General features: G+C 36.9%; 1 protein-coding gene across 4 annotated transcripts in view; it reads left to right on the forward strand.

Annotated features, from left to right (window-relative positions):
• LOC122809626 (cytochrome P450 2F2-like) overlaps window positions 1-26158 on the forward strand; it is a 916584-nt gene that overhangs the window by 558840 nt on the left and 331586 nt on the right. For all 4 annotated transcript variants that reach the window (XM_044081263.1, XM_044081260.1, XM_044081261.1 and 1 more), the window contains exon 7: window positions 6278-6416. In XM_044081263.1, the coding sequence (XP_043937198.1) occupies window positions 6278-6416 (139 nt within the window). The remainder of the gene's footprint in view (window positions 1-6277; window positions 6417-26158) is intronic.

Below are 26158 nucleotides of genomic sequence, written 5' to 3' on the forward strand. Positions count from 1 at the left end.
AACACCACAAAATGCATCATTATCCCCTTTGGTAAAACACTCAGTTCCCAGTAAGTACCATATCAATGGAGCTCAATGAACACTGTAGGCATTATATGAGATCAGGGGTCACAGGTTAACAGCAACTTATCCTTCAACCACCACATTGTCATTGTGGTTAGGAAGTCCTTCTATGTGGCAGATTGCATTACCAATGGTTTTGCATCTAGGAAGACAGAGGTAATAATCTCTGTCTACTGTTCCCTCATTAGACCACTCATCAGGTATTCTGGCCCATTTGCCATGTACCTCAGTAGACACCTGCAACAGCTGGAGAGGCCACAGAAGCACCTCACAAAGAGGTTCCTAGGCATAAAACACAAGTCCTACACAGACAGACTCAGAAGACTCCAGCTATTCTCTATCATATCACCTAGTTAGAGACTATCTGTGCTTGACTTACAAAGCCATGTCTGACAAAGTTGTTTTAGACATGCTACATATAAAGACACCCCAATCCCTCCACACCATGCACTGCAGAAACTTCTACCTCATTACCACAATCACCACAACATGCTGGTGGGACAGGTCCCTCACCAAGAGATTGCACATGCCCTGGAATTCACTTCCCATACATGTCATGCAGACCACCTAACTGACCCTGTTTCAGAGAAATTTTCCTGAGTGGATGGGTAATAGACAGTTCACCCCCAGGATCACTGTAGTGGCTCTACTTGATATAGGCACTGGGAAGTAACATCAGGTGCTACAATGGCAGGGCCCTTCTATGGGCTAGGCTTGTAAAGGCTCCTGGGCCATTAGCCTACTACACACTTATGAACCTATAAGGAGAATTACATCAGTAGGACTGATGAAGTAGGACAGTGGATATTAAAGCTATCAAAATACTCTGTCCTACAAACAGACACACTTTGACACACACCCATACTTGCCAGATATGAGATTAGAACTCTTACCTAACTAGGTTTTTGTACTATAGTGTTACACAGTTATCGCACATGCCACAGAGCTTATAGAGCTGAAGCCCGATGAAAGGGACTTCTAAGGTGATTGATATATGCAGGACTGCTAAAGTGGGAAAGGGGAAGTATACTGGGTTGGAATGGACCCAAATGCTTTAACTTGTAAACACATCCACAGACACAAGTTTGACATTTGCCAGGACTGAGATTAGATCTCCTACCTAATTAGTTATTTGTACTATAGTGTTATGCAGTTATCACATGCACCACAGAGCTTATGGGGCTGAGATCTGATAAAAGGGACTTCTAAGGTGACTGATATCTGCAGGACTGCTAAAGTAGGGAAAGGGGAAAGAGGAAGTGTACTGGGTTTGCATGGACTGAAAAGCTTTAACTTGTAAAAACACACACACACACACACACACACACACACACACACACACACACACACGCACACACACACACACACACACACACACACACACACACACACACACACACACACACACACACACACACACACACACACAAACTTACTTTGACATTTGCCATAACTGAGATTAAAACTCCTACCTAACTAGTTATTTGTACTAGAGTGTTACACAGTTATCATGTGTCACAGAGAGTATCAGGTTGAGGCTTGACGAAAGGTACTTCTATGGTGACAGACATCTTCAAGACTGGTAATGTAGGGCAATGGGAAGTACATTGGGTTGGGAAGTCCTGTTCATTCCTAGATCCTACTGACATTTCTCTAAGTGTATGGGCATGCCCAGTGTGACCTTTTATAGTACATGTGGGACTCCATTCCAGGAACTGTTGTACTCCAGTCCAGTTTCTTTTGTGCTACAGCCATACCTCTGAACCTGTTGCTGCAGGATATTTGAGCACAGCCTATCAAAATGGGGGGGGGGGGGCAATGGACCATACAGCGATAGGCTGTGCTCAGATATCCTGAGCACAGCCTATCACGGTATGGCACAGCCTATCAAAATGGGGGGGGGGGGGCAATGGGCAAAATGGTGATTGTGACTTATTTTCTCAGTAATGTATGGGTTGCTAGGGTTACAGGGCTTGTTTTAGCAGATATCTGACATATATGCTGTTTGACACTGTCATGTATTGATTTGGTACCTTGTGACATACCTCCTCAGATCATCACAGTGATTTACCAGAGGAATACAGGGTGGATGATGCATACACCAAAATTATGGGACAAATGCTATGTAGTCTTGCACAATCCAGCCTGTCGAGGTGTGTGCCTACAAGCAATTGACTGCTGGAGCTGTGGAAACAGTCCAGCACTTGGTGATATATTACAATGGTAGAGTCTCTGTGCATTTCTGTTCTGGCCTGGTCTGATTTCCAGTCCACAGTTGGGTAATATAAGTCACACAGAATCAGGGTGACCAGCAGACTCCAGATAGATTTGTAGGGTATAAGATATGTGGGGTGTTCTAGGTCAAATATGTTTGCCTATACTACACAACAGCTGACATGCCATGGTTCTGCATATGTACACTGCAACCTATTTTATGGCTGATAATTAGATTTCTGAGATCCTCTGTACCTGAAGGAGCTGAGTATCAGAGTAGCATAGCCATGAATGTGATGAGCTATTGCCCAGGTGGACCAAACCTATTAAAATATGAAAAAACACTCCACCTGTTTAGTGGCAATGTTACTGCAAGGATATGGGCTTTCTGCTATGTATTTCATGAAACTATACTGCCAGTGTACAGATGAATCTCTACCTGCTCTATTAAGGCCATGATCTACAGTAGGCCACACTGTCACTCTGAAAGTTTAAATTGGCTTTCAATGTGAATGTACAATTTCATAGTATCCTTACAACAGAAATTGATTATCATATGATAGAATCTTGCTTAGCTGTCTGTGATTCCTCATTAATCAATGTAGTCTGTGGTTTGAAGGAGGCTTGTAGTAGAAATCAAACACAACATACATGCCTGAGAAAGCATGCTACCCAAACTTAAATCAATTAGGGAATTTGACCCATAATGTATTAATGTATACTTTATGCTGCAGTTTTCCCTTACTATGTGTTGGAGCAATTTTAGAGTAGTTATATCTATATCTGTGTATATATATATATATACATATATATATATATATATATATATATATATATATATATATATACACACAACACACACACACACACACACAAAATTCAAAATCTCTGCAGTATTACAGTTCCGGGCAAAAAATTAGTCTTGAGCCATTAATTTTAAAAGCTGGATAGTTTTTATCTTCATAAATAGTTAAGTCACCGCACAGTGGTGGAAAGCAAGCAAATAAACAAACCGATTTCACCCCCTGATGTCATCGGTATATAGGTACAATCCAAAAGAGCAAGCTCTCACATTATCGAATGCTTTTTGGTGCTCATGGCAGTGAACGTTCTTTGCCATCGGGTTTCTGCCAGAAGCCTTTTGTATGGGATTGTGTTACAGCAGGATAAAGGTAATTTGCCTGTACCCCCACTGTTGTGCAATCTCATAGTTAGTATATATAATTAGCATGCAAAAAATTAGGGAAAAAAAAGTTTTGTTTTTTGGACAGTCACTCATATGTGTATTCGCCCTAAAGAGTTTGGTTGTGCTAAAAGTTTCAATGTATTGATGATTATTGTAGGATTTAAGGCTTTGCAGGCTAGAGGAGCATTGACCGATATTGAAGCAAATGCATTTAGGACTGGAGGAGGCAGAAATTTGTATTTATTTATTTGAATTTTTAAACAGGGTTAGAACACTGATCACAACTGACCATTTTCCAGTCTCAGCTCGAACAAGAAGCAAATTTAGTTGACTGTACAGTTCAAATTCAAAGAAGTAGAGAGCAGAGAGGTAAACGCATAAAGATTGCACCAAACATGAACATTTATAGTATTTATTTATTTATTTTACATATATTTACCAGAAAAGTCTGACTGGGTTATAGTCCATTTTCAGTGGAAGCCCAGGGCGAAAAGCTCCAAAAAAATTCTTAACAAGTAACTTACACAATATGTTAAGGTTTACAAAGAGAAGGTCCAAGAGAAATTTTAGCAAATAATTTGCATTATACATTTTGGTTTACATACAGTTTAGAAAAGATATATCAGATCATAGTGTGATGTGCATATCACATTCATATTTCAGAAAACAATGCGGTACCCAGATCACACATTACAGAAATATATATATATATATATATATATATATATATATATATAAACCATTACAGAAAGAAATAAGGAAAACTGGGATATAGGTTTAAAAGAGGTAGAGAGACAGTGTAGAGTGGAGAGACTGGTGTTGAATAAGAAAGATGAAGTGAGATGGGAGGTGAGGGAGATACTTTACACAACAGGAAAGTTTTGGGGTTTATGACAGAGTGGGAGAGGGGATGAATGGGATAGGGTTGGGAGATAGGATAAGAGGTAAGTAATTCATAGATGTTAGAGTTTCTTATGTTAAGCATATGTTAAATGTTATCAAATAAGGGTATTGTAGTTAAAGTGTTATAGGGTGGTCAGAGTTTTAACCGGGGCCAGAACAAGGGCAGAGCCAGTAGCTGATTAGGTGGTTCGTCAGGAGACATTTAAAGTGTGTGAGATTAGTTGTACAAACAGTAGTTTGTGGGATGCTATTTCAGATTTTGTAGATATAGTTGGAATACAGAAAGTCTCCAGCATTATTATTAGACCTGGAGATTTGAAGTAAGGATTTATTTGTGGAGCAAAGCACATGAGAGTTGGTGTAAGGATGGGTCAGCTGTTGGAGAACTGGGGATTTTTCTTTATAAGTTTGTATGCAATGTTGAGCTGAGTGAAAGTTAGATAGTGGAGTAATTCTAACCAATTGAGTTGCTTTGAGGTTAGGCAGTAGTGAGTCCTACTGGAGGACTTGGTTGCAAATTTAACTATTTTACTGTAGCAGGTTTTAAGTCTTAGTAGATCTGTTTTATTTTAGTTGGTGAAAATTTGGGAAGCATATAGAATGGTAGAAATCAGATGAGTTCTAGCAACAGACTGTCTTGTATTGTCAGTTAGAAACTGATTGTATAAAGTGAGCCTAACGTAATATGTGTTGTTTTGATTATCTGAGCTCTGGAGTGAGTCAAATTTCATTTTGTTGTCTATGATGACTGTTAGTAATTTTTTTTGTGATACAGTAGCTATTGTAGTGTTGTTGGAGGAATATACTTGGAATAAAGATGAGGAGTTAAGGGATTTATCAGGGGAAAAGAACATAATTTTTGTTTTACTTGGGTTAAGTATTAGTCGAGAGTCTGTTAACCAAGATTATATAGCAGTATATGACTGTTGTGTGACTACTTTGATTTCTTGTAGTGTGGGAGCTGCGCAGATTAGTGTGGGGTTGTCAGCACACTGAAAACTGGAGGCATGATGTGTAGTAATATGATGTTTATTCATAAAAACAATGAAGAGCAAAATCCAAGAATTGAACCTTGTGGTACCCCTATGGTGAGAGGAGGTGGGGTGACAGATCTTGTTGCCATATAGCAGCCTGCTAATGAATGGTTAGGTACATCAGCAAATGTATATATATATATATATATATATATATATATATATATATATATATATATATATATATATATATATGTGTATGTATATATATATATATATATATATATATATATATATATATATATTTATATATATATATATATATATATATATATATATATATACATATATATGCGAGAGAGAGAGAAAGGCCCCAGTTCCTAAAGACTTCATCTCAGTGTAATTACAGCTATATACATTTATGTACAATTGCCAAGATAAGGTTGGGGACAGAAGGTGAGAAGTAGAAATCCACTCCATATACAAAATGTTTTGACTGAAGGAATATCCTTCAGGTGAAAATTAAATTCTTTTGCACTGATGATTTAGTCTGCAAGTATTAAAGTGATAAGCATTTTAATTCTCATGTGAACTTTACACATTCTGTTAGTATAAACTCACACGCACGTGCACACACGCACACACACACACACACACACACACACACACACACACACACACACACACTCACACACACACAGACACAGACACACACACACACACACACACACACACACACACACACACACACACACACACACACACACACACACACACACACACACACACACACACACACACACACACACACACACACACACACATTTTCCCAAGATTGTGTCATAACTGACATTTGTTCTTATGAAAATACAATATAAAAAAATGATGCAGTGTCAGAACCAATATTATGAGTAAGCATCTCATCATCTTTTTTCAGAGAAACAATGATGGCTCATCCTTTGATGAGGAGAGCCTGCTGCACTCATTGGTGGATTTGCTGGTTGGTGCCTCAGACACAGTTTCTAGTGCTGTAATGTGGATGATACTTATGATGGTCACCTACCCTGGCATTCAAGGTAATGTAGAAGTACCCTAAAAAGTCTGCAATACACAATTCAGAACTAATTTGAAATCTTTCTGGCATAGTTTAATCATGCATTACCAGATCTTTTATCCTCAGCACCACCACCATCCTTGCATGAACCTAATTCACAATTTGCATTGATTGCTAGCAACTTCCACATAGGGCCAGTCTCCAAATCAATGATACAAAACATTCTACTTTAACCCAGACCTTGTCCCTTTGCAGCTGACAACCTCCCACATGAATACCTAAAGATAGCTGCTGGTGCCATAACATACCTAGTCTCTATCCTTTTCAATAAGTCAGTATCTGAATTCTAGGTCCCCTCAGCATGGAAAAAAATCCTATATATCCTTCATCATAAAGGCAGTATTTCTGCTGATGTCTCTAACTTCCACCCTATTGCAATATCATCTTTCGCAAACATTTTTGAAGGATGCATTTATAAGCAACTTCTCCAGTATCTCCTACGAGATTGGCTCTTATCCACCCAGTGTGGCTTCCACCCAACAAACAGTACAATTACTGCCTTCCTGTCATTCATTGATACCCTAAAAAATACAAGGACTCAGGCAAACTTGTTTCCTCCCTGTTTGTCAGTCTGTCTAAAACCTTCAGTAGAATTTCTCACTCTAAACTCATGATCAAACTGCCTCAGCTTGGACTACTCCCTTCTTTATTACTGTGGTTCAACAGCTATTTACCTGACAGGCTCCATTCTGTAAAATGGCAGAATACTCTCTCCCTCCCTACCTGCAAGTCTCCAGTGGTGTGCCCCAAAGCACTATTCTTGGCCTCCTTCTCTTTAATGTCTTTATTAATGATCTCTATGCCTTATTGGTTCAGCCTCTCTCATACAATATACTAATGATTCCATACATATATGTACATCTCGTAACCTGCCTCAAATCCTCTATAACATGCAAGAACCTTTTTCATCAGTTGAGAAATGATTCCATAATGCCAAGCTAGTAGTCTAGTAGGTTGACTAGTAAGTCAACCCTAAACAAAGTTATTGATGTTTTTTCCCCAAATCACACTAAGTGATTTTCAAAATCTTTTCACTAAACAAAACTGAAATTGAAGTAGTCTCTCATACAAAACTTCTTGGAGTGACTATACATGCCAACTTTAAATGTGACATGCATGTTCAAAATAACATAAAAAAGACTCACCAAAAATTAGGAACACTCTACAGGCATTGAAACTTCCTTAGTAATATCACGAAAACCATTTGTGCCATGACTTACCTTCGCCTATATCTCTTATAGAGTATTAACCATCCTAACCAACTTTCAGGCTACAGTTAAAAACAATCTGGAGGCATGTTATAATAAGGCTGCAAAATTTGTCACCAACAGTCAATACTGCAGCCACCACTGGATTGCCCTTAAAGAGTTGAATTGGCTCAAACTGCCTCGTCACTTCAGTTATATGCAGCGTATCTTCACAAACAACATTATTCACAAAGCCGATGGCAGGCCTGCTTTTACTCCTATTCTCCATTCTTATTATCCTAACAGATGACTTCAGCCTAATGCACAGCATCTTCTCAGCTAATATAAATCACACAAATCCTCCGGCCATAGTCTCTACTCATACTCTGTTACTAAGAAATGGAGTTACATCTCTCTGTGAACTAGATCTACCTCTAACTTCTCCAGCTTCAAACTACTACAAGACTTCCTATATAAGACTTAGCTCTGCTCCTGCACTACACCAGGCTGAACTAATCTCTCCCTCTTTCTATCTCCAGCATACATCAATTCCTTCTCTCTGAATATAGTTAGTTTATTTTCATAGATAAAGGACTAATTTTGTCTAGGTTATATTATCTATTCATCTCTGTTCCAAAGAGTGTATTAACTATGTTTAATGGACTCTCTGCCGAAATGTTGGCACTTAAAATGCCAAGTGCTAACACACAGGGAAAAAAAGACTTAGAAACTTGGAGAAAAGTGAATCTTGAACATTGCTCTTATTCTTTAAACTTCTTCTTTGCAGGGTAGAAAGCCCACAGTAAGCTCCCCTGCATGTGTTCCATTGGGTCCCGGCATTTCAAATGGTTGCTGTATAATGTCACCTGTATGATCTGCAACTTGTGAATACTTTAACTATTGACAATGTTCTTTTTCATTTTATTACATCTGTCCAAATATTTGCACTATGTATATATAGGTTTGTTTACACTGTATGAACAGAAGCTGAATTTGTTTACTTAATATGTTGATCTTCTGCATTATGTTTTATAATATCTTTATTTAACTGCAACTATATTACCTGAGCCTCCACTGAAAATGGGATCTTACCCCAGTCAGACTTTCCTGGTAAACAAACGTCAAATAAATAAATAAACCAACAAATAAATAAACAGTTTGGTCAATTTTACAGACACAAACTCCTCAACTACAAATACACTTGGTTATAAAAACACGTTTTAGAAAATAAACTTACCGTTTAATTCAGAGAAAGCCTTTATTTTAAGTTATTGCTGTAAGATCTTGCTGATTATGGTCAGTCTTTCATTTCTTTCTTTGGCCACCCACTAATAATTTCAGGTACTTAAACATTAAGTCCACAAAAGAAAAAAAATCTAATGCAAATAGAGTAACATACACAACTGGTATACCCTCCCTTCTTCCATTCCTCCAGCCTTCATGATGAAGCAAAAAATTAAATAAAATAAATAAATAATAGAAAAATCATACTTAACCTTGTATACCATCCTTCTCTTTATTATTATTAAATTGCTTAAACATGAATCACAGTTTCTCTAAAGGAAATTCTAAGCAAGTTGTGAGAGGTTGATATAAGTTTAATACTATCTGCATAAAAGTAATTAATAACATGTAGAATCCAAAGTGAAAAAAATACACAATTATTTTCACAGATATTCTTTTCAAGAGTTCATAAATTTTCAATTTACAGGGAAAAAAATGTGGTACATGACCATCATACATTGTGTCATGTACCTAGAAGTCCTCAACAAGGTGAAACTAGGATGTTCGGGAAATTATTTTTATTCACTGTGCTGCACTTTCAAACTATGTATTGCTAAACTGCTGCCTACTTTTAACTGTTTTAGCTGTTTTTAGTTTTGCTGTTTCACTGTTTCAACTGTTTGCTGTTTGAGACTGTTTCCTAGTACTTGTGTATTTTATAGCATAGACTAGATTCAGATTTGCTGAATCTAAATTGTTTGGCATCATCTGAGCACTAAAACCAACCATCTTACATTAAGAGGGCCCACTGCACCCTTGTAGAAGATAAATGTAGCAAAGGACCCATCTGAGTTGGAGATTGCTGGTATAAGGCTCAGTTCTGAGCACTTCCATTGGCCAGCTTGTTTGAAAATTGCTTAACTTGTTTTAAAAAAAGGTTTCTCACAGTTGCTACATAAACCCAGTGTATATGCAGGTTTGCACCTGTTACAACACCGCTTCACAGAGTTTGGTGACCAGCCACTGCTCTACTATCTTCATTTGAGCAATCTGAGGCATCTGTTTGCAGTGCAGCACCACGCAGTGGATGTAACCACTGACGGTTATAGACACAAAGTAGATTTATTTTCCCCTAGAAGATGCCCATGCTGTAACTGAGGAGTCCATAAAATTGTGTTTAGCTGCTCGCAGAGCACCTCAGCTGGGCTTTTTACAACATTTACCACATTAACTGAAATCTCCTAATCCCTAATAGTCTTGTACACCTTGACAACCCCAATAGTATAGGCAGAGCATTAATATCATTAAGCCCCCAATTAAACCACATCCTTCCTCATTCAAGCAAGCAAATTTACACCTAGTATTATGGATGGTCGGCTCTCCTCCATTTCTTCTGCCAGCCTGATTGACGTGGGTATCCTGAGGCAGTGTAGTAATTGCCTTATATAAACTGACAACCCACTACTCCTAAAACACTCAAGCACAATTTGTGAGAGATGCATATACACTAAGAATTTGGAATCTTTGCTGTCTCATTCACAGAACAGTGACACTGAACAGGTTGTCAGACCACATACTACACCTCATGCACAAACCACGCTCTCAACACATAAACCATCATATGCGAAGGTACTCACCAGAAATTTACCTAAACACCAGAGACCTCTGAAACACAAACATGCTACACCTAATACAGTACCTACAGCATTCAGTACACATAAAACCACAATCACAGGTGTCTCACCAAACAAGCCCCTAAGGCAAAGCACACCTGAACCAAATTTTTTGGTCATAGAAGACTCCATAGTGACACACACAGATGTCCCACTCACCAGGCTGAACAAGAGGAAGGTTACGGTTAGCTGTCTGTTGCGTGCCAGGATCTGTCAGATCACACACCCACTCGAGTCTTACCACAACAAGTAATGTTATGACTCTGTCATAGTTCATGTTGGTGTGATTGACTTGAGACGTACCTCGCTGGACTATATGAAGATAGACATAACTGAGCTCTCTGAATATGGGTTTCAGGCAGGCATCTCCCTAGCCTTGAGCAGCATACAACTTTCACCTAAGATGATACCACAACATAAACAAAACATGATTGACTTCAACAATTGGCTTAGTTTCTGGTGTCATTCTATGGGGATCCAGTATCTGTCAACCTAGGATGGCATAGTAGATAGACCATGCTGCTTTGCCAGAGATGGTCTTAAGCTGTCACCTCTGTGATTTCAGTTACTGGCTAAGAGCTTTGCCTCCCCCATAATGCCTTTTTTAGGCAATGTCACAACAACAAAATTCCTGACGTAAAACTATCTTCAAAAAGTAACCCCAAGGTTATCCTACCAAACACTAGGTTTCTAAACCTAAAACTCCACTCACTGGAAGCAGTCCTCATCTTAGAAGATGCTGATATCTGTGCAGTCACAGAGACTTGGTTTAAGACCATTGTCACATGTCTCTTGTATTCAAATGAGACACTGGGGCATTGTCATGGGTTCAAGTTGTTTATTGTACATAAACACATCAGGAGCTGTAACCGGAACATGTAGTCAAGCTAACTGACTGACTGACTCATTACTTCAAACACACTCGCATGTACATCTTCATTCATGCCTGCATTCAGTCTGACTGACTACACAAAATGGCACTGATCCTGCATGTTCTCAGTAACTTATATGCACATGCTATCTAGCTACAGAGAATGACTAGGTACAATACACATAATGATCTACATTATCCCTCTTTGATTTGTTCAACATACACTGGGAGAATAAGATATTTTTAACAAGTTAGATATCACATTAATAACCGACAACAAATGAATTCAAGTCCAAGTTGCTGTGTATCTTGAAATGGGTGTGGAAATTCTACCCGATCTGGTCACATAAAAATTTTGACTGGGTTTAGCAACAGGGACAGTCTCTGAGGATTCTTTCTCAATTAAAACTTCAGGGGTTACATAAAGATTATTCAAAGAAAGTACACTGTCCTCTGGAATTTGAACAAGTGTAGAGTCACTCTGAGAGTCTTTGGCATAGGCAATATATTGTGTCACTGGATCAGAGACTAGTAGCTGTGTCTTCGATTCCTTCTGAAATCCATTCTGTCAGATTGTATACGTAAGATCACAGTTCCTCGCAAATGGTTTTGATGATACCCACTCAGTCATATCCTTTAGATGTTTGCATTCTCACAATCTCTCCCTGTCTTAATAGTCTAAGATGTTTGCTGGACTTATTGTAGTACAACTTTTGTGACTGAAGTTTTCTTGAAAGTTGAGCCTTGACCATTCTGTTATTCTTTACATTTGGTACTAACAATTGTTTACTGATCAGTAAAGTTGTTCTCGTCTGTCTGTACATTAATCTCTCAGTAGGTGAACCAAGCAAGTTATCTTGAGGAATGTTTCTGAGATTAAGTAGATTAGGAAAAACATCTGCACCATCTCTCTTGGATTTCTCCAACAAATGTTTGGCTCTTTGAACTGCACGCTCAGCTAATCCATTGGACTGTGGATACTCAGGACTACTAGTAACATGGACAAAGTCCCAACACTCAGCAAATTTCTTGAATTGCTGACTTGTAAACTGTGTACTATTGTCAGATACAACTTTGTGCAGACTACCATGGACAGAAAAATGTCTGTTCAATTTCGTAATGACAGTGCTGACTTTAAGTTAGGAAGAAGGTCAAGTTCAAACCAATTTGAATAAGAGTATACTAACACTAAGCAGTGCTGACCATTCCATGCTAAAATATCAGTAGCAACTGTCAACCATGGTAATTCAGGAATCTGGTTTAGCTGAAGTGGTTCTTTCTGTTGGCGCAATTTTATACTATTGCAAATAAAACATGCTACAGTTTCCTTCTCTATATCTTTTGACATAGAAAGCCAAAGTAGTATGCCTCTTACCCTTCTTTTGGATGAATCAGTACCTGGTTGACCACAGTGCAAAATGTTAATATATTCCTGTTGTAATGCTGTAGGAAGTATCACTTTAGACCTTTCATGAGGATTCCATCTTCCATCATGAGCTCATCTTCGTAAGGAAAATACTTCTGTATGTCAAGTGGTAAACTAGTTTGTCATGCTGGCCATCTTTTACTGATAAAATGTTGCAGCTTCTAAAGAATTGGGTCTGAAGCTGTATGATTTCTGAGTTCAGCAAGATGCGATGATGAAAAATGTCTGACTTCCATGACTTCAAAGTCTGCTTTCTCATTTTCATACTGTTCTGTTGTTTGTCTGGGTGCTCTTGACAAAGCATCAGCAAGGAAGAGATATTTGCCATTTGTATAGTTGATATTGAAATTGTACTTTTTCCAATTTTAACATCATGTGTTGCAGGCATGCTGGGGCTGTATGCACTGTTTTTTTTATAATTGTCACTAGAGGTTGGTGATCAATCTCAGTTTGAATAGATTTTCCATAAATATAATCATTGAACTTTGAACATACAAACACTAATGTCAAAAACTTTTTCAATTTGTGCACACTGCATTTCAGTTTGTGTTAAACTTCTGGATGCATAAGCTACTTGTATGCCTTCTTGAAGACATGCTGCACCAAGACCATACTTTGAAGCAACATACGAAAGAGTTACAGGTTTGTAAACATCATAATATCTCAATGTGGATGGAGTGGCAAATTTCTTTTTCAGAGCATCAAATGCTTTTTGGTGTTGTTCCAACCAGGATCAGTTTACATTTTTGCATGTCAACTCATGTAAGGGTGTTGAAAGCTCACTCAGGTCTGGGATGAACTTTCCTAAATAGTTGACCATACCAAGAAAATGTAAAGATGTGACATTTTCTGGAACTGACATCTCAATGCTGCTTGCTTAGAAGGATCTGATTGTAAGCCAGAACTGGTAAACAAATTTATTTATTTAACATTTGCTGACCAGGAAAGTCTGACTAGGACAGAGCCTATTTTCAGCTGTGGCCCAGGAAGAAATGCTCCAGACACATGTCTTTAGAATATGGAAAGAAATGCAGGGAGGACATGTAGACTCCACATAAAAGGCACTCCAGCCAAGAATCGAACCAGAGAACCTCTTGCTGTGAGTTGACAACGTTAACCACTGTACCACTGCTCTACTCAAATGACCCACATAAGTAACTTCTTTCAGTTTGAATTTACACTTCTGGGGATTCATTTTAAAATTTACTTCACGAGCACTGTCTAGAACTTTCCTGAGATTTCTGTCATGCTCGTCTTCACCATTGCCCCCGACAATAATGTCATCTACTATGATAATACATGAATAACCCGAAAATATTTGTTCCATCACACTTTGAAATACTTCACTGGCAGACTTTATCCCAAATGGCATTCGCAAAAATCTGTATCTACCAAATGGTGTACTGAAAGTAGTTAACAATGAAGATTTGTGATCTAGTGAAATTTAATAAAAGGAACCTTTTGCATCTAAGACTGAAAAAACAGTGGCATTAGGCATGAGAGTGACTACTTCTACTGTGCGCATCAGATACTGAGGACATTTAAGAGCTTTCTGTAAGTCTCTCAGATCAATAAATATTCAAGTATTATCTGAGATTTTCTTATGAGCTACAATCATGGAGGATACCCATTCAGTCAGTTCTTTTACTGGAGTGGTTACATCCAAATGCACCATTTTCTCAAGTTCTGCTTTTACTTTGCCCAGCATTGCTACTGGAACCTTCCTTCCTGGTTTGACAACTTGGGTTTTTAATGGTTTAACTTCATGGAATATGTGACTGGAAGTTTGCCAAGCTCGTGTATGAAAATATTCGGTGTAAAACTATAGTTGCTGTTGTTCAGTCTTATATGGTGGACCTCTTTATTAAATGAAGTCAGTCCTACTCTCAAACTGTCTTTGAGGCCTAACAATGATTGCATGTGTGTTTTGACTACATAAAACTGCAAGTCATAGTTGTACCCTGCAGAATGGCATGTGAAAACTATTGCACCATCAATATGAATCTCTTCACCACCATAAGCAACTAGTTATGCACACTTTGCTGAATCAAGTTTCTCACCAACTTTTACTTTGGCAAACATTTGTGCTGATATAACATTGCACTTGGGGCCAGTGTCTACTTCAGCTTTACAGGTTTCCCATTCCTCCATACAGTACAAAATATTTCACTCTTTGCCGCCAACTGATAATGTACTGTGTTAACTGTTTCATCAATCACAGAGACATCATCAACACAGAAAGTTTGCTCACAGCTCCCTATCTGATCTACTTGCTTCTTCAGATGCTCTCTTTTGTAATAAAAGTATGTGCCACCTTAGACTTTTGAAACAATTCCAATTTTTACATTTATGATACTGCTGACCAAAAGCTAAGGACTTCTCTCATTAAGGTTCATGATTGCCTCCACAATTGTGACATTTAACAATAAGGTTGGGTGTTGAGACTCCATTCAGTTTATAGTTAAGGTTGTGTACTGCCACACCCTTCAGTTTCTGTTGTTGTACACATTGTCAACATCTTCACTGACAGACACTGCATGCACGTTTTTCTCATCCGTAAGCATATTTGTATGCTTTTCTGTAAGCTCATATATTTGACAAATCTCTATGGCATTGCTTAATGTTAAATCACTGTCATGAAGCAAACTCTTTCTCACTGCACCATTATTAACACTACACACAAGCCTATATTTTATCAGCTTATCCTGTAAATCAACAAATCTGCCCGTTTTAGCTTTACTTCTCAAGTCAGTAATATATGCTGCTATAGTTTCACAAGGCTTTTGATCCCTTTCTATTGTAATATTCATTTGAGTGTTGCACATTTCTCTAAATTTCTGTTTTAAGCACTCAGGGTCTTCCCATGTTTCAGCCTCTATCACAGTATGGTGGTTCTCCTCCTCCCCTGCATATCCAGCAGGTGCATACACAAATGAAAGTCCCTTTCAACGGATTTCAAGACAGTTAAATTATGAAGCATAAATGCTCCTGTATGTGTGTCTTTATCAGAAAATGCAGCCTGTATGAAAATATCATATTCTTGCTCAAACACTGGCCATTTTTCAGCAAAATTATTGTCAAACACTAGTGGTCCAGGTCTGCAAAATCTTTCTGCCATAACAACAAAATTTGTTTAAACATAAGCATAGACCAGATAGTTGTAATTATACTCAAACACACAACAATCTCTCTGAAAAGGCTTCACTTTAACACTGCAAACACTGCAAACATTTTGGGCACTTTAGATACTTCAAAAAGTTTCAGTTAATGTAGAAAAGTAGTACATTGCAGAAAAATGTGGTCATTTTAGCTTTTTCATACATTTTAACACTTTGGAAATTCTTTTGAATGCTTCTGTAATTACTTTGAATACTTTTATCAGTATGTCACAATTTCAGATATTTCATTAATTACTGTAATTATTTTGAATGTTTCGAATGCTTTGCCAAATAAGTGGCAACTGAAAAATCATTTAAATGAGTTTAAGTACCATTGAATAACTGCTGACCTGTTTGTGAGTTGTCTCCTATATATTCCTCCACTTCTATCTTCGTGCCTCATAGTTTGTGAGTTGCTTCACTTCAGATCACATTCTGATACCATGTCACATGACTATTGTATTCAAATGAAACACTGAGGCACTATGATGGGTTCAAGTTGTTCATTATGCATAAACAGATCAGGAGCTGTAAGTGGAACATGTATTCAAGCTAATTGACTGACTCATTACTTCAAACACACTCGCATGTGCATCTCTACGCATGCCTACATTCATTCTGACTGACTACACAAAATGGCACTGGTCCTGCACATGCTCAGTAACTTATATGAATATACTATCTAGCTACAGTGGCTGTCTAGGTACAATGCACACAATGAACTACAGCTGTGGAAAGCACCCCGGCCATACTGGGTTATAATGCCTTCCACACATTCAGACCATAAACTGAAAGAGTGAGAACTAAAGGAGGTGGAGTATCAATATTCATCAAAGATAAATACACCTCTAGACTGGTTAAACAAAATGATTCTGTTGAACTAATCCAGGTCCAATTGACTGTAGGTAAGACCCCACTCCAAGTTATTGCCAGTTAAATGATGCCCTCCATGAGCCAGGCTACTCACACTACATACTTGGCTCTATTTGAATTGTACAAGATACAACCAAATACCCTGGTTTTAGAGGTCTTTAACTACCCGTCCATATACTGGGTAAATTATACTTGAACTAACACACTTGCACAAAGGTTCTTGGACTTCATCAACTCCAATACCCTGGATCAGTTGGTTGGCATCCTCACAAGGGGCCCAACCATTCGGGATCTGGTGCTTACTAGCATGGGTTATTATTGTACCACCCAATGCGTGCAGCCCTCCCTAGTGAGGTCTGATCATAAATTAGTCTCATTAGAAGTAACAATAACATCTGATCTCCCCAATTAACAGCAACTAGACTAAAAAACGTCTCCAAAGCCAATTACAATAGAATACATGACTGCATTAATAGCTTCATAGTCCCTGCCCTCACTGATGGCATGAACACCTATTTACACTAATACCGTGTATAAGCATCCATACAAATATATTGACTCAGCCATACCTGATAAGACCAACACAAGATCCTCAAGAAATAGCAATCCTGCCTTGTGGACATCCACCATTAACAGGTTATATAATAACAGAAAGAAATTGCTGTCCAAGAGCAGGAAGGAATGGTCCATGAACTGGAAGCATTCCCTCCTTGTCTTAAACAAGCAAATACGATACCTCATAGGGCATTCTAAAGCTAACTATGAATTCAAATTAGTCTCCTTTGCTATGGATAACCATAAGGCCTTCTTTAGCTATGTCAGAAACCTTAAAGAAAAAACCCATATCTACGCAGAACTGGTTGTTAATGGAACCAAGTATACTGAACCCAGAAAAAAGCCAACCTGCTAGCTGACAGGTTCAGTGAAAACATCTCCCCTCATTCCCACCACATATCCCCCACAGCATCCCTACCACCTGCCCTCCACCTAGTATCTCTATGGAGCAGGTCGTAAACACTCTCTCCAAAGCCAAAAACAGCCTCTATGGGACCCTGATAATATCCTGGGCTGTGTTCTAAATGGATTAAAACATGAACTAGCTGCATCACGGGATACTCTTTTTAACCAGAGTCTAAGCACTGGTTTTGTACCTGCTGAATGGAAAAAGCAGCTGTCATCCCATTACATAAAGGAGGAGCCTTCACTGCCCTTTGGAACTATAGACCTACAAGGGTGACTAGCCTAATCTGCACATCTATAGAAAAAATAATCATGGACCTTATCAACAAAGATATAAGAGACCTCCAAACTCTCAACCTAACACAGGTTGGCTTCATTAAATGGAGATCCAGCCTCTTGAACTTGGTGGACTTCTTTGACACAGTCATCAAAGCCCTGAAGGAAGGCAAATCCATGCATACAGCCTACATGGACCTGGCCAAGGCCTTTGACACTATTCCCCACTCAGGCATTTTTGATAAACTCACCCAGCTGGAGATCAACCCATATATTGTCAGGTGGGTTGCAAACAGGTTCACCAGTAGAATGCACACAGTGAAAATAGATGACTCTACCTCCACAAGCAGACTCATAACCAGTTGTGTTCCACAGGGATCAGTGCTGGGGCCTCTATTATTTGAAATCTACTTCTTGGATGCACAGGCTAAAACAAAATGCCTAAGGCTGACAAAGTTTGCTGATGATTGCAACCTAGGTGCGGTCATTGAGTCCTCAAACAATGTCAACATCCTGCAAGAGGAACTTACACAAAGAAATTACTGGTCCAAAGTCATGGGTTAAAACTCAATGCAAAAAAATCCCTTTCGCAAGGGTGACATTCCTGCATATTACCCCATTAATAACAACACCCTAAACATCCAATCAGTGGTGAGAGATTTGGGCATACAGGTTGACAGCAACCTTTCCTTTCACCACCATGTTTCCGTAGTGGTAAGAATGGCTTTTGTTGCCCACATCATAAGTAAGGGTATTGCATCCAGAACAAAAGAGGTTATAACCCCCCCCCTGCACTCCTCACTCATCAGGCCAGTAACAGAGTACAATGCTACCTTTGGTATGCACCTTACCAGACACCTGCAGCAACTGGAAAGACCTCAAAGGTTTCTTACAAAGAAAATTCACGGTCTTCAGTATATGTCATATGTTGAAGACTGAAATCACTGTCACTATACTCTGTGTCTTACAGACTATTCAGAGGTGACCTCTACCTTGCATATAAAGCAATCTAAGATCCTGCTCTAGTGGAAATGCTACACATTCCTAAATCAAATAGTATACGATGCACTCACTCCAGGAAACTCAACCTAGTAATGACATCAATAGGACGTGCTGGAGTGAAAATATGTCTCACAGAGGTTACCTCTCCTCTGGAACAAACCTCCAGTGCAGGTGAAGCAGAGCCCCTCGCTGACCCTATTTAAGTGTAATTTGGATGACTGGATGGGAAACAACAAATTCACCACAAGAGTTTCACCTGTGTCCCTCTTGGACTGGAGCAGTAGTTGTTGACTTAGTTCCACTTAATACCTTGATATTCCTGGGTACAGGGTTTGTACTTGGCTAGGCTTGTAAGTACCCAAGGGTCATTAGTCTAGCAACCTCCTACGATTCTATGATCTTATAATCTTATGATTATTCAAAGTGGCATTACATTCAGGACTGTCAAAACCTGGGGGGTGGTAGTTGTTGGTGCAAGTTTAAAATCCATGAGGAGGTTAACGTTAAGAAGGATGGTAGAACAGATCAGGCTCCTTGGAGTGATAATCTTTTTGACAGGATAGGTAGTTATGATCTGGAAATTGTCATATAGGAAAGGGGCTTAGACAAATGCAGCACTCTCTGCTTACTGTTGTTTAGTACTCAGTATAGGAGTAATGTGGCTCACATGGGAAAGATGACTATTTGGAAAGAATGTAGTTTCACTAAGAAGTTTCCCAAGAGAAGATCTATACATTTACTTTAATGCATGATAAAGTTACCTAAGACTATACAGTTATGGTAAAAACATAGTGACGTGTGTCTTCTAGAAAAGAAGTGTCCATTGAAGGGACTACTTGTGAAATGATGTATGAAGGGACTATTAGTGAAAGGATATATGAAAGGACTACTAGTAAAAAGATGTATGAAGGGACTATTGCTGAACAAATGTATGAATGGATTACTAGTGAAAGGATGTAAACAGCTGCTACCATTGTCATAAGTAAGCATCCATCACATATTCAGAAATTATTAGGTTTAGAGCTTGGTAGTGTAATTTCAGCAGATGGGCTGAGATACAATATGTAGAAACAAAGACTGGGCGTCTTCAGACATGATTTCTAAGATGTTATGTGTGCATACAAAATATCTCAACCAACAAAATTAAACAATGAGTAAAAAGGTCATACAGACAAACCAATCAGTAAAAACTAAAAGAAAAATCTAGCAAGGCTAGACTTTCCACTGTGTGATTCTTAAAACCTCTTGTATTAGAGACAACATGGGATATATGCAAATGACCCTTTAAGAAGATCAAGTGTTTTATCTAAATGGCAATTCTGAATGTCCATGACAATTTCCTTTTTAAGTCTATTTATGGACACATCCACACTGGGAAGTCTAGCCTTGCTGCATTTTTCTTTTAGTTTTCACTGATTGGTTTGTTCGTTTGACCTTTTTACTCATTGCTTTAGTTTATTGGTTGGGATATTTTGCAGACATCCTAATCACTATGGACATCAGCTTGGTACAACAACCCTGTATTTCTAAAGGTTAGCCAAACATTCTAATTAGGCTGTGCTGATGATTCCATAAGACTGAAACATGGATGTCCACAGCTAGTTGGGTTTGGCTTTATTGGCCTGAATTTGTCCATAAATAGACTTAAAAAGAAAAAAGTCATGGACATTCAGAATTACCATTTAGCTGAAACACCTGATGTCCTTAAAGGGTCATTTGTATATAGCCCATGTTTTCTCTAATACAAGAGGTTTAAGGAATCAAACAGTGGAAAGTATAGCCTTCTTAGATTTTTCTTTTAGTTTTTACTGATTGGTTTGTCTGGGTGACCTTTTCACTCATTGTTTTAGTTTGTTATTTGGGATATTTTGCAAATAGAATAAAACCAGGCAACAAGTTGCTTGCAGTAAAAGGTAAACGCTCCTAATTCAGACGACAGTGTATCATAAATAAATTAACCACAAAAAGGAGCGAAATGGCTTTGCAGTAAAAAATCCAGTTCCCAATGTAAAATAACAAAAACAAAAACAGCAAACCTCTATTTCCAAAGTAAAACAGCTTTTTCAGCTCATAAAAGTAGTATGCTGCAAAGTAAAGCAAGTGTAGCTGGTTCTTCAACCCAAAAAGAATCGCACAAAAGTATAATCCAAACGAGAACTTTAATAGCTAGCTAGAGTTAAGCGCTTTCACCAAATGGCTTTTTCAAAACTTCAACAACTGCCATTAAAAACAAAGCATTTAAATATACAATGGAAGAAGTTCATTGGTGCACATGACATAGTTAATTGACTTAAACTCTAGTTCATTTACATATATACAGAAATCCTTCTGATATACTTCTAAAATACATTTAAAAAGCTAAGATAGTTTATTCATCATAATACAGAAGGACATAGTATAAATACACATCTATGACCTAAAACAAATGTAAAATGAGATAGTGAAATGTTATAAAAAGTTATAAAACATCCATAGTGTAGCATGAAGAGGAAAAAAGGGGTAAAATACGATTGATTCAAGTGTAACTATATAAAAATGCTCCATAAAAGTCTATATAAGTCTATATGTGCAACAGGGTTCAGATACATGATAGTACATGAATTAAAAGTAGTGCAGGTAGGTATGTGTATAAAAAGGGGGCAACTAAGTGTGTAAACTAAAACATTTTGCTTACACAGTAAAGGTAAAACCTGAACTCCATCAATGACACCAGGGAAAATGTCTGCTCAGAGAGGGGACAATCCACCTCTGTAGACAATGGTGATACCGGTAGCCGTGTGTATGGGAAGGAGAAATAACTAAGTAGGGGTCTAAAACCCTTTTCTTACGTAGTAATGGTTTAACCTGGACTCTATCATTGACACCAGAATTTGTCCGCTCTAAGGCGGACAATCCATCTCAGTTCACATTCAATAAATGTGAATCAACATCTCCACCTCTGAGATTAGGTTCAACTTGTTGTAGTACACTAAAGTTAAAGTAATGGTCAGGTCCTGTATTTCTAACATGTCTGGCAAGTGCATTATGATCAGATGCTATCCTAATGTTGTAAACATGTTCTCTTATACGTTCTCTAAGTTGTCTACAAGTCTTGCCTACATAAAATACCGGACAAGAGACACACTTAGCAATATATACAACATTATTGCTGGTGCAATTGGTGCCAGTATTAAAGTAAAAAATTTTTTGTGTTGTCGGATGTTTAAAAGTGTCACTGTTGTCTATATATTGACATTGATTACAATTTTGACAGGATATTGTATTATGGTCAGATCTTGGTTTCTGGTAACCATGTTCTACTAAAGGGCGATGGCATAAGGTCCTTTTTAGATTGGGTTTATTCTTATAGACAAACCTTGGATTATCACCTACTACTTCTAAGATTTGGTCATCCAATCCAAGGATTCCCCAATGTCTATGTACTATCTCCTTGATCTTGTCAACATCTCTAGAGTAAAATAAGGACAACTTAACATTATCACCCCTACTGATAGCTGGTACTGCTTCAGATGCTTCTTTCCTTGAAAAATAAGGTTTAGCCACTGTGCCTCTCAACTTGTCAACCTGATTCCTATTCCTATCTATGTCTCTCATCACATATTTACGTTCCAAAATCTATTTGTAAGTGATTCAATCTCTTTGGAATGTCCTGAGGGGCATGGGTTCAACCTTGATGCTCGCATAAACTGCCCTTTCATAATGTTCTCAAAAACATATCTGGGGTGCATACTATGTCGATGCAACAGTGTATTCCTAAAACAGGGTTTCCTATACACTGATGTATTTAATAAACCACTAGGTAATCTATTTATGGACATCTAGAAATGATATTTCAATACTGGAATAATTAATAGTAAATTTCAAGAAATCCGTTAGTCCATTAATGGAATCAAAGAATTCCAGAAGGGATGCTTCATCTCCTTTCCAGATAAAAAAGAGGTCATCTGAACAGTCTGTAGTAACCCACATATTTCTGGAATAAAGTTAACGAAAAAAGAAATTCTCCTCCCAGTCTGCCATCACAATGTTGGCGTAGCTATTGGCACATGAAGTGCCCATAGCTACGCCATCTTTCTGTATATAGATCTCCTTTCCAAAAATAAACATATTGTTCTCAAGAACAATCTCTAAAAATAAAGAAAGTAGGTCCACTGTCCCTTCTTCAAAATTAGATTTACTACGAATATATCTTTGAAACATTAACATACCTTCTTGGTTAGGAATCATAGTGAAGAGACTAGTAACGTCAAGTGTAACCAGTAAAAATGGTTCCCTATCTTTCAGTGTAGCAGTAAACTCATACAAGTCAAGCAAAAACTGTTTGCTATCTTTAAGGATAAATTTATTACTATCCACTAAAGGTCTAAGAAAATATTCTAGTAGAATAGAAAAAGGCTCAGTTAGCCATCCTTGCCCTGCTACAATAGGTCTCAGGAGGGAAGTCAATGACTTGTGAATCTTGGTAAGCCTTGTATTACTGGTATCAAGGGATTCCTAACTCTAAGATATTCAAATAGGGTATCCGAAATAATATGACTACGATGGAGGTCATCTAGAGTGTCATAGACTTGGAAGACTTCGTACCAACCTCTAAAAGGCTTATATTACCATAGAATGTTCCATCACTTAACATAGAATCCATCATACTGATGTATCTAGTGGAGTCTAAAATCACTATGGGGCCTCCCTTATCAGCTGGTCTTATAACTATTGAGAGGTCATTTCTGAGATTGTCTAAGGCTTGTTTTGTAAATAGGTAAGATTGTAATTACGTTTTTAGTAGTATTTTTACTTCTGTTATCATAGTACTTATATATATCATTCTCTACCATTCTGGAGAACGTCTCTATAACTGGATGTATATTTGGAATATATAAACTATTAGGTCTAAACCTCTCCAAATCTCTTTTCTCCTCTACTTGGTCTTGATCTCTAAAATTCAATTTCAGTTGGATATTCTAATAAACATCTTTACATCTAAAATAGAGTCTGTTAATTCACTATCTCGTGTAGGGATAAAACTTAGGCCCTTGTTTAAAACTTCCTCTTCAAAGGTACTTAAAGGCCTGTTAGACAAGTTGACCACTAGGGTCCCCCTGTTTTCTCCCACATTTTCTTCAAACTTGGTCCTGGATGTTCCCCTCCTAACCCTTTCCGTTTGTTCCTCCCTCTGCTTTGGGATCTCTGTCTGCAGGATGTTGCTTGGAAAGACAATCACATTTCTAAGCAAGGAAAATATCATTCAGCAGTCTATTTTTACTTAACATGGTATATAACTGATTTACATTAACCTTTCTTAAGTTCTCATCTGTATAATATGCGTCAATCAAATTTTAAATTCCTTTTAAAAATTTTAAAACCTTAATATTGAAAACCTTCATTCAAATATTCAATAAACACTTCAATCAAATTTTTATTTTTAAAAAATTCAATACACATATTTCATAATTTAAATCAATTTCACATAATTTTCTAATAGAAATTATTAATTTCTAAACAATAAATATGGTTTAAAAACCAATTTTAAAACCAAAAAGAGTTTGGAAAAATGAAAGTCAAGTCCAAACAAAGCACAGAATTTCTTATGAAACATTACCTAATTAGTAACATCAAATGCATCTTAAGTACACTATTAAATGTTCATAGAAGCTCATTAAACCTAAGTCAGGAGTAAAATGTATTTAGTTAATACAGTTAAAAATTAATTTGATATTTAATAAACTAGAAACTTAGTTAATTTCTATATCTTCAGGTGAATATTAACCTGTCCTTTGTCCTTTTTTGGTTTAAAGATTATTGAGTATTTTCTACTTGAGTTCTAGTATATTGAATTCCTAATCATCTAATGTAATTCACTTATTTATCCTCTATTAAGTGTTATTTTGAGACACTTGACTTCAGATTTATATTATTTATTGTTACTTTTTTGATGTAATGTAATTCTTAATTATTTTCTTTTCACTTAATTCATCTAGATAACTATTGTTAAAATGATACTAACTTCTAACATCAATCTATTTTTCTTCTTACTATTGAATCACAAATTTCAACTTCAATTCATTTTCCGATATTTTAGTATAATAGCTTTAAAAAATTCTAAAAATTACAGTGTTATAAACTGGCCCCATGTTCATGTTCAAATTGCACTTTCCAACACTTCCTATTTTTTCACTTAGACTTGTCACGAAGCATTTTGTATGAAGGTTAAATAAGAATACAAGTTCTTGTAAATTATTCTTCATATTTCATAAATATACTTATTTTAAAGAATTATGTAGACATTCTTACTAATGTTATATTTAAACTCAAAGTCTATAAAAACATTAGATTAAAATTAAGAGTTAAATAGAACTTTTATTAATAATAAATTTCAACAATAAATTCATTCAAATGAAAGACATTTTAAACTTATGTCAATTACAATAGTTATTAAATATTCACTATGTAACATTGGGAGTAGTAAAACATTCAAAATCTAATCCAATGTAAAATTCTATTTAAAAATCTATCTCTAATATTAAATTTTCGTAATCAATGTACATATATTTTCTTAATTATAAATTTATTCAATTAAATAAAATTTATTAACGTTCCTATGATTCATAAATCTATAAACAATGTAAAATTAACTTTAGATTTCATATCACTTTAATATTCACAAGTTGTTAAAAATTAATGCATAAGAATGCAAAATTTATTTAAATGGAGTCATTTTTTATAATTTTAATCTCTTAAATTTTTATATTCTGATTAAAATCATCTGTTTACAATATAAATTTAAAGTATCATTAAATTACTTTATTAAATAATTCAATGTTAATAGTATTCTATCATACCTCCGAAATTTAATTTTACAAGTTAAGTTTAATAATAATTATATGCAAAATGATTTAAATTTATATAATACTTAAATTATGTTTCTTAAGCAATTAAATGTTCATAAAAACCTATCAAAATAAGTTACATGATAATCAGTTCATAGAATTAATGCAACCATAAACATTCCACATAACCAAACATATAAGACCATGACAGGAATTCAAAACTACGGATA

The sequence above is a fragment of the Protopterus annectens genome, chromosome 8.part0 (assembly GCF_019279795.1).
Source record: "Protopterus annectens isolate FY-2018-M chromosome 8.part0, PAN1.0, whole genome shotgun sequence".
NCBI lineage: Eukaryota > Metazoa > Chordata > Ceratodontiformes > Protopteridae > Protopterus > Protopterus annectens.